The 10,176-nt window shown below is 40.9% G+C and overlaps 1 protein-coding gene across 3 annotated transcripts in view; it reads right to left on the bottom strand.

The window, feature by feature from the left end:
- Positions 1 to 9,765, bottom strand: part of LOC131362540 (probable ATP-dependent RNA helicase DDX6) — a 14,696-nt gene extending 4,931 nt beyond the window's left edge. Inside the window, exons 1-14 of one of the 3 annotated variants that reach the window (XM_058404595.1) lie at positions 9,627 to 9,765; positions 7,446 to 8,307; positions 6,683 to 6,746; positions 6,262 to 6,366; positions 6,058 to 6,187; positions 5,654 to 5,800; positions 5,040 to 5,134; positions 3,578 to 3,700; positions 3,346 to 3,474; positions 3,133 to 3,249; positions 2,921 to 2,984; positions 1,853 to 1,954; positions 1,546 to 1,770; positions 773 to 1,342 (exon numbers count right to left, since the gene is read on the bottom strand). In XM_058404595.1, the coding sequence (XP_058260578.1) occupies positions 1,577 to 1,770; positions 1,853 to 1,954; positions 2,921 to 2,984; positions 3,133 to 3,249; positions 3,346 to 3,474; positions 3,578 to 3,700; positions 5,040 to 5,134; positions 5,654 to 5,800; positions 6,058 to 6,187; positions 6,262 to 6,366; positions 6,683 to 6,746; positions 7,446 to 7,612 (1,437 nt within the window). In that variant the 5' untranslated portion in view covers positions 7,613 to 8,307; positions 9,627 to 9,765 and the 3' untranslated portion in view covers positions 773 to 1,342; positions 1,546 to 1,576. Of the gene's footprint in view, positions 1 to 772; positions 1,771 to 1,852; positions 1,955 to 2,920; positions 2,985 to 3,132; positions 3,250 to 3,345; positions 3,475 to 3,577; positions 3,701 to 5,039; positions 5,135 to 5,653; positions 5,801 to 6,057; positions 6,188 to 6,261; positions 6,367 to 6,682; positions 6,747 to 7,445; positions 8,308 to 9,626 lie in introns of those variants that run through there. The other 2 variants (XM_058404594.1, XM_058404593.1) reach the window with 2 other exon arrangements.
- Positions 9,766 to 10,176: the final 411 nt, after the last annotated feature.

The raw sequence follows: 10,176 nt of genomic DNA on the forward strand, positions 1-10,176 counted from the left end.
ACAGTTCGCTTTCCACAAATTCACTTCGATCTAAGGGGAAAAAAAACTCCGAGACATCCTAGGGGAGACATCCGAACAAATTCATCCACTTATTTACAGATAAAAATATGTTTTTATACATTCGCTCCTACCCAGTTAAAGTAAAGAACAAAGTTATTATTATTATCATCATCATCAACCTGGCAACAGACTTAAAAGCAAGAGTATAATTTTTTATTTTATTTTTTTTGCTTTTTTTATGCTTTGCACGCAGATATCTTTTATTAAAGAGAGAATAAACACTTACACACACCCCTCTCTCTCACATCATGGGGATTAAAATCTAATCTGCAGCGAGACGAAACGATATTAATCTACTGAGGCTAGGAATGTTTTTTCTTTTTCAAATTGGAAAACATTAGAAAGGCTCAAGTGACACGTCATGCATGCGTTTATTTACTTATATTTAGCTGCCACGACTTATTGCGACGATGAACTACGCATGAAAACCATGAACGAGTTTCCTTCAGAGCCTTTTAATTATATATATATATATATATATAATTAAAATAATTTAGAGATCATTTAGCGAAATGGTTTCATCAACATTCTTTTTTTGTTTTCTCCCCGGTTTTGTGTAATTCTTGAGATTTGTGATATTTTCTTCACAGCCCAGGAAGATGAGGACGCCTCGTCACGTCGTCCCCTTCGCATGTCCGTGGAAACTATGCAGCTTTAACGCAGAAACTAAACCGTCTTATCTGATGCAGTAAGGCACTTTAGTGAGGTAAAAAAAAAAAAAAAAAAAAAAAAAAAAAAGAAAAGAAAAAGGGAAAAGAAAAACAAAAGCTTCTGTATCTGGCAGGTTGTGGCATTTAGGCTTATATTCCTTGAGCGAACTTTTACACAAACGCAGCATTTTGCAGTATTTATAAGATTATCTTATTTATTTATTTATTTATTTATTTCATCCAGCTGATAGGGAAATCCTTCAGATCTTAATCGTCATGCCGAGTGTCCACTCCAGACTGCGTGGGGGAGACGAGGGGTAAAAGAAAAAGAAAAGAAAACAAGGTGGTCTAGGCTTTTTTGTTAACGTCTGAAGTGAAGTCTGGAATGTAGATTTTGTTCTTTATAACGTCTTTTTTCTGGTGCAAAGCATAATACGTGTTCGACTCAGCCAGTGATGGGATCCTTGAAGAATTTTAGAAAGTAAACACAAAAAGATACCACTGGACATTCAGGGCCCGTGTGTGTGTGTGTGTGTGTGTGTGTGTGTGTGTGTGTGTGTGTGTGAAAGCTGATATTTGTGCAAAGCCAGGGTTTGTCCTGAGGAGAGCATCTATAATGTAATGTTTAGGCCCTACAAAAAAAAGAAAAGAAAAGAAAAGAGCAACAGAACGGAGATTCATACAGCTTAAGTGAAAGTGTAAAGTATTTCAACAACATTAGGATATGCTCCCTCACACACACACACACACACACACACACACACACACACACTCCACTCATCCATCCACTCATTCATCTAACACCATTTCCACACAGCTTCATTGTGGCACTGACTTGTCCAGTTCTGCTGGTTCCTTAGGGTTCTTTATGGTTCTTCGGCCGGTTCCTGCTCCTCTGCCTCGTCGTTGGTTGAGTGAAACTCAGCCACGTACAGACTTTTATCGATGCTGCTGGGGATGGGCTTGATATCAGTCACCAGCTGGTCCTCGATGGCTTTCAGGTTGAAGCGATCCTCCGCTGTGATCAAGTTAATGGCCAGACCCAGATGGCCAAACCTCCCTAAAAAAACAAACAAACTTCTTTATGAACATGTAGAAGTCGTCATGGAAACTGAAACTCTGAAAAATGACTTGAGGGTCACCTGAGCGCCCGATGCGATGCAGATACGTCTCTGCGTTCTTGGGAAAGTCGAAGTTGATGACCACGTTCACCGCCTGGATGTCGATGCCTCTCGTGAACAAATCTGTTAAGGTACAAGAACGTGTATACATACGTTCACTGAACGAGGAGCACTGAAGTATTATTCAGGTCAGTTGATATACACCACTCAGGCATAACATTATGACCACCTGTCTAATATTGTGCCGGTCCACCTTTTGCTGCTGTGGTATCTGGCACCAAGATGTTAGCAGCAGATCCTGTAAGTTGGGAGGTTAGGCTCAACTTACAGGACTTAGAGGATACTTAGATAGTAACCACTGCAGACATACTCCCTGGTGTAACAGCTTCAGGAGAAAAGGGGCTCCCTCTAGTGGTGTTTCGCTGATATAACACTGTCTGTGTGTTTTTAACGTTATACATGTTAGCAGCGATCCCTAAACATTTTTTTGCACCTTTTTTTTTTTTTTTTTTTTTTTTTTTTTTTTTTTTAAGTCTTTCCTCCTTTTCAATGAAGCTCTACAGCATTCTTATTTTTTTACTCTTATTGCAAAGGTTAGTTTGTGAGCTTTATTTATAGGTGCATGAAAAAAGAAAAGAAACTGCTATTAAGACCAGTGTGGTCAAGAGGAACAGACGAAAGTAGTCAGTCTTCACAAAAAAAAGAAAGAAAGAAAATTAAAAATCCGTTTTTATCATTTCTGTGAATGACCCAGTACTGGTCCGCGGCCCGGTGGTCGGGGAGTTCTGATGTAAAGGATGTGTTGCTGCAGTGTTATTTCAGTATATTTGATATTCACAGAGAACTATTAAGAATACCGTTAAACAGTGATATATATTAAAACAGATCCCAAGCCTTAAACATTTATCATTTTGCATCATTGTTGCTGCTGCAGAAATCATGAACACAATCCTGTGCTTATGGCAGTACTGAGCTTTGCTCTTGATTCCTTACTTAAAAGCGCTATACAACTAAACACATCAGAGTGGGAGGGGCCAAAACAAATAAAATAAAAACAGACTGCTGATTAATATGGACAGACAAACCTACCTGTGCAGACCAGATTTCTACACAGCCCATTTCTGAAGTCATGGAAAACACGGTTTCTGTACTCCTGGAGACACAGAGAGAGAGAGAGAGAGAGAGAGAGAGAGACAGACAGACAGACAGACAGACAGACAGAAACAATTGTAGCAAAGACAATCACGTAAACAGCTCAGATCAGTTCATGATCAGATCACCTGGTTAATTTATCACCTCACCTGCATCATCTTGGCATGGATGTAGAAACAGGAGTAGCCCAGCTGAGTAATCTTCTTAGCCAGAAGCTCCACCCTCTGAGTCGAGTTGCAGAAGATGATGGACTGATTGATTTGCAGCTGTAAAGATAAAGAAAAACCAACATGGAGGTCATTGTGGTGTGAACACACTAACGTTCATGCTTTCAGTCAGAAATGAAGTGTGTGTGTGTTTACCCTGGAGAAGAGTGTGTTGAGGCAGTGCACCTTCTGCCTCTCAGTAACATAGGCGTAGTACTGCGTGATGCCCTTCAGCGTCAGCTCTTCCATCAGATTAATCTCGTAAGGCTTTTTTAGATGCTTCGCCTGGAGGAAAGAAAACACATCCATCACATAACCGCTGGAGGAAAAAAAGAGAGAGAGAGCGCGCAGCAAGACCGGCCATTTTTTCCTGTTTACTCTAATTTACCATGAATTTCTGCACAGTGATGGGAAAAGTAGCAGAATACAGCAAAATCTGCCTGTTCCTGTCCAGGAAGCTGATGATATCCTCAATGAGCACCACAAAGTCCTGGGAGAGAAGCTTATCAGCCTTCAAGACACAGAGGAGGAAGGGGGATTGAGGGGAAAAGACAAAAATGGAAAAGATTTTGAGATTAACTTTATTAATATATACATCCATCTATTTCTCCTTCTTCTACTTTATTCTTCCTCTTCTTTTGTTTCGACTATTAAGCAGTACCTATTTATATTTATTTACAGATATCTTATACAGATGTTTACTCAAGCTTTTTGCACTGACTGACTTATTCCTTTAATCATCATTACAACAACTGTATTTTATTTTGGATTTGCATTTGTAAATGCCCCCTGGGGATAAATACCTGCTTGTAAATCCAGGTTTCTGCCTAAAGAGGATTTTGAACTAGCTTACGCCATCGAGAGATACACAGCTGTCAAGACAATGCCGTATGTGTATCCAGATCCGGACCCAGAGGGAATTCGATCTGGACCCGTCTCTATTTCATATTTCAAGAGCACTAATTGTGTGTAAAATGGATTTAAAGTGTGGATTTCCTACTTTTATAAACGCAGCTTTTTATGTCATGTTTTTTTGAAGATGGTCCGAAATGAAAGTGAAGGAGAGATATTAAAGGTTTTCCTGCATGACACTGTTGTCATGCCATCCAGTGAGCATATGACGTTTGACACAATCGGGTGGGGTAATGGGGCGACACCTCACCGCAGAGAGGGTTTGGATGGGTGAGGAGGTCAGTTTCCAGGAAAAGAAGAGTTGAAGAAAACAAGAGTTTTCAGAGATGACTGGACAGAGAGGGGTGTGTGTGGTCATTCTGCCTCGATCCAGCACTGTTGGGTTTGTAACGAGACAGCTGGAGTTGAAGTGAAGAGTGGAAATGTTACAAATGAGCCGTGATTTCAGGGAGGGCAAATTAACAAAATGCTATAAAGTGACCAATCCAAACCACTCGAAAGATTTCTCTGACCAAGTGGTATGACACTTTTTTTTTCCTTCCTATATAAAGCTTGACCTGGGTACAAAAACGTACAGCCTTGGTTACATCTGATCATATTATCCCTCGGTATAAAGGTCTCATTAAATGTTTTTCGGGAAATTACGAAGCACAATAAAACTTGACGTAGAGCAGAAAGGAAGTAGAGCAGAAATGATTGGTGTGTCTGGAAAGTTTGTAGTGGGCAGTTTGCTTGTGCTGCTACTCCGCTATCCAAAACATACTCTTTACATCATTGCAAATAAATCTGCAGTTGTTAGGCTGCACATTTTAGCTCCTTTTCTTTCTTATCGGTGATACAAACACCATCCGGATGCGACACGGCCACTAGAGACCACACTTGGACAACTACTAGGATAGTTCAATTATGGACCCGGTTGTGGTATAACGAGGACTCACCTCATCCATGACCATAATCTGAACTTTATCCACTTTCGCTACACCCTTCTTGATCAGGTCCAGTATCCTGCCTGGTGTAGCGATGACAACATGCACTACAGGAACACACAAAACAGAAAAACTCTTACTGTTAGGACTTTGTGGTCTCACCGTTACAACCTGGATGTAGACAGATTAACGAGGGACAGTTAAACCATACCATTACAGACAGAATCACTGACCCCTAGTTAAATAAATTCAAACAGATTTACTGTGTGGTCACTAAATCAATTAGACTGGAGCTCAGAGCTTGGTCCCAGTTCCCACCCATGTGCAAAAAGCTCCACCCCCAGAAACTTTGGTCACTATGTAGAGTCTATAAACTGACTGACCGGAAGCTCAAGCACAAACGAGCATTCTGGGCCAGAAGTCAACGGGTTTTGATCTAAGGTTATAACAATAATTTATTATTATTTTTTTTAATCATGTTCACAATGTTCAGGTTATCTGCACAAGTAAGAAATGACTGAAAAATATTCGTTAGTTAAAGCTTGGTTAAAAGGTCAGTATATAATATAGAGTTTCTAGTTTAAGGGCGAGTCAGATGAAAAGTTCCTGTGTTTGTTTATAATTACCGATTTCATCCAGACGCATGATATCGTCTCGTAGGTTTGTTCCACCGGTGGTGGCCATGACTTTGACTCCACCGAGATGCTTACTGAGCTGAATGCTGATCTGGCTGACCTGTAGTGCAAGCTCACGAGTGGGCACCATTACTAAGGCTAGAGAGACACAAACAAACAAAATACTGAATATCTGTAAATGAACAGACCAAGATAAACTAAGCACCATCTTAGGTGAAGTATGTGTCAGAATGTGACACACACCATGAGAAGAGAAGAAAGAAAGGGGGAGAGAGATTCAGAGAAAAAGAAAGAGGGGCGAGAGAGAGAGAGAGATAAAGAAAGAGAAAAAGAAAAACTACTCTCGGTACACCGGAGATGGTTCATTTCAGACAGAGGTGTGTTCCTGAGTTTACCCTGGATGTAGTCTTTCTTCAGGTCTATCCTCTCCAGCATGGGGATCAGATACGCTCCACTCTTCCCTGTTCCGTTTTTGGCACGAGCCAGGATGTCACGACCCGAGAGAGCGATGGGGATGCTCTCCTCCTGAAAACCAATAAAAACACGTTAAATCCGCGCTCGGCGTCTCAGACGCTACGGTGAACCAGGAATATAATCACCTGGACCGGAGAAGGTTTCTCCCAACCCATTTCAAAGATCCCCATGAGTAACTCCCTCTTTAAACAGTAGTCTTCAAACTCATTTCCCTTGGTAGACGTCACATCCTTAAGAGAGAGATCATCGGTTAGAGTTAAACAGCCAGGGAGGAAATAAACACAGCAATCAGACTTTTTGTGAGAAAATAACACCACACAGAGCTTCATATGCCTATGCTACTCAGTCCTGCTTGTGGATTTATAACCTCACTTGTTCCTCATAGTCTGCGTTCGTCAACGTACCCGACACGCTGCATCTCATCACTGGATATCTGACGGTTGATACGAAGCCCTCGATTCTACCAGTCTTAAAATGTCGCCCATTAAAGTGAGGCGCCAAACATTTAACGGCTTCGGCATTATGGAGGATGTATGAGAGACTTACTGAAGTTTTAACTCTGGTGTCTTTGGGTGGAAGCTGCAGACTCTTTTTCCAGTCTTCACCAAACCTGGAACACGATGAACAGAAGAGACACAGAATTATCAGGGCTGTTCACACTCGAAACTCTGTGTGATTGTTTATAAGGTTTTTAACAGCATGTTAGAATTCAGGGTATTTACACAGCCAACACGTTTCACTCCATATCATTTCGACTGTTATACAGAACTGAAGTATTCCATGTAAACATTTAATGAAACGTGACACATTATAAACATAAAGGTGGAGCTTCCTCTTGTCAACAGAAAGCGCTGCGTGATTGTAAGCTCTGGTTAAACAGAATCCTGGGTTGCTGTTGATTGAGGTTTCACACTGCTCATACTTTTCTTATTTGCATAAATATCACCGCTTTAAAAGCTTCATGCTTTCGCATCGGTGAGTAAAAATAAAGTCGTGAATCCTCCTTGGCTATCCGTCACATTTTATTCACCTCAAACATGTGAACTGGGGTTTCTGTGGCCGTATAAAGCACATGACATGAGGCGCATGCTGCTCCATTTCTGATCGGGTTTCTGTTGGTAAGTATCTAACGTTGAAATACGGCATTGTTTAGCAGCACAGCATGGGGTTGACGCCACAAACTTTAGAGGAGGGTTTCATAACCATCGAGAAATTATAACAATGACGCCACAGGGTTCAGTGCAGTCCAACAAACACAGTTTTTTTTTATTTACACAGCTTTACTTTAACTTGATGATATACGACTCACCTGATTCCAGGTCCTTCCTGCGGGTCTGCAGCAGGTTTTTGGCCTCTTGCGAACGGATTGCTCTGGACGGCGGGTCCGGATTGAGAGCTCAGTCCTCTGGGCTGACCGTTCTGCTTACTGAGTCCCATTACAACAGCGCCTACGTTTTCCATCTTTGCAGTAGCCATCAAGTCTTCTTCTTCGTATAAGTTTTACCAAAAAAGTTATCTTAATTGCTTTTACAATATTTTTTTTTTTTTTTTTTTTTTTTTAAACAACCGGTCTATAAAAGTTCTAATAAAACATTTACAAACGGTATAATAGAACCTCAGTGAGCTCGTCTAACATTTACAGACATACACATCTATGTACATGTACAGTGCAACCTCTTCAAAGGAGAGCCACCGACGTCACAGGAATAGGTTTAACACAAAAAGCTCTTCCAAACGAAGAGAAATAAGCATTTATATGCATAAATATAATACACCTGCACGGAGTATAGAAAATTATACGCCTGCAGGTTGGAGAAGGTTCGAGTCCTGCAACAGAACAGCGAAAGATGTTTCTCTTCTAATCAGGAAAAGTTCGATCTCTCTTTTTTTGTTTGTTTTGTCCTGAATTTTATTTATGCTGGATCAGGAGACCTTTACTTTTGCAGTTTGTCACTTTTTCACTATTTGTGTCCCCAAGAAGAAGCAAAAGTCAATCCCTGGTGATGGAAATTCAATGCAACATCCAGCATAAAGCAGTAATCCCCGGAGACAGACGTCTTAACGAAAGGGAAAGACGACTATATGGTTTGCATACAGCACCTCCAGCGTCCAGCTCCTGCTTTTTAGCGTGTATGGAAGTGTCTCTTTTTCAGTTTGGTCATCAAACAGACCTGCATTTGGGAGGGAAAGAGAGAGAGAGAGAGAGAGAGAGAGAATGATTAGTATTACAATGAAATCTTAATTTTCAGGTGAATTAAGTTGCATAATCACGGGACACCACATCACTCACAAACCAGTCTCCCTATGAAATGGAATGACTGGAGTTTTTAAGTGATTTGAGACAGGAAGTTGAAGCGATGGCGTATTGAAGCACTCGAGTGATTCGCACAGCAGCCGACGCCGCTCGAGATCCACACCGAATCGAAAAACAAACCTAGGGTTAATTTAGTAAACTAGCTAAATACTGAGAGTTTAACCTGAACCATTATTTGATCCCGCTCTCTAACCACCGCAGCCTGGGTTCGAGGGGCTAACTCTCAGTGCCGGACGCAAAAAGGGACGACTGCCTCAGGAAGGGCATTCAGGGTAAAACCTGTACCAAAACACATGGTTCGGGTGAACTGCTGTGACCAACCCAAACAGGGAGCAGCCAAACAACAACAACAACAACAAGATTGATTGAAGATTGAACAAAAAGATTTTTTAGCTGACCACGCTTTCCACTGACCAACTGATAATGAGCTGCTTTCAGTGAAATAATGGTACAATATAACTCCTCCTGGGGGCGGGGCATCCACCATGTAGGGAGGATTTGATTGGACGAACACAACAGTAGTACAGGATGAAACATCAAAAAACTTTTAATCATTTTCGTGAAAGTGACAAAATATAAATCTCTTCAAAGTCACGTATTTTTTATACCGTGTGAATTTACTATCCATGATACAGGTATAAAAAGCTCTGAAGGACCATTTAAACAATATAAAACTTTAAAAGAGAAAGTATTTTATACTCCTCAGCTGTGCACCTGTTTACTGAGGGAATATTTTCACTATTAATGTTTAAATATGACAAAAAATGATTTTTAACCCACAAACTGAACGCAAATATTTGTCTCTCACTGGAAAACAAATCTAGTTTAAATGGTTAGTTAGTTAGTTAGCTGGAAGCCATTTGCTGCTACACGCCGCCAATATGTTTTTAGCTAGATTTAAAAAATAAAAAAAAGAATTTTTGAGCTTAATTTTGTAATAATATATTGTCTAAGAACTGTTTTCAGAGAAAAAAGTTGTGAATTGAGTGTGTAACCGAGCAGAAAGCCCAGAGAGATCTGAGAGTGGAGTTAATCTGCTAACTCTCTCGCCATTCTGTCAGGACTCTCAGCGTGACGTATTCAAGCTGTGAGGATGTAGACAGAGCTAATGCTAATGTTTGTCCAGGAGAACGAGACAAAACTTTCGACAGCTGCTCACTCTTATCCTTCACTCACCCTGCTGATGGGTTCTTCTCTATAAATCAGTTTAATCTCGTCAATATCGACACTGTCTTCAAAACGGACTGAATTCTCTTAAATCCACTCGTCTTTTGTTGTGCTTCTTAACAACATGGTCGACGTTTATTAGTCGCTGCTCTTTACCGAGAGAGAGCGTGGGAGAGAAACTACACCGCCATCTACAGGCTGGGAGACATTTATTTTCCCTCCCCGGATTTATTTCAAAAGTTTTCGAAAGATGAAACTAGACATGTCCGAAAACATAAGTTTTAGGACACAGACAGTTTGGGATTGACCCCTTCCTGTTCCAACATGACTGCACACCAGTGACCAAAGCAAGGTTTGATGGAGGAGTGAGTTTGGTGTGGAGGAACTTGACTGACCTGCACAGAGTCCTGACCTCAACCCCATAGAACACCTTTGGGATGAATTAGAGTGGAGACTGTGAGCCAGAACTTCTCGTCCAACATCAGTGCCTGACCTCACAAATGCGCTTCTAGAGGAATGGTCAAAAATTCCCATAAACACACTCCTAAACCTTGTGGAA

The sequence above is a fragment of the Hemibagrus wyckioides genome, linkage group LG12 (assembly GCF_019097595.1).
Source record: "Hemibagrus wyckioides isolate EC202008001 linkage group LG12, SWU_Hwy_1.0, whole genome shotgun sequence".
Lineage (NCBI taxonomy): Eukaryota > Metazoa > Chordata > Actinopteri > Siluriformes > Bagridae > Hemibagrus > Hemibagrus wyckioides.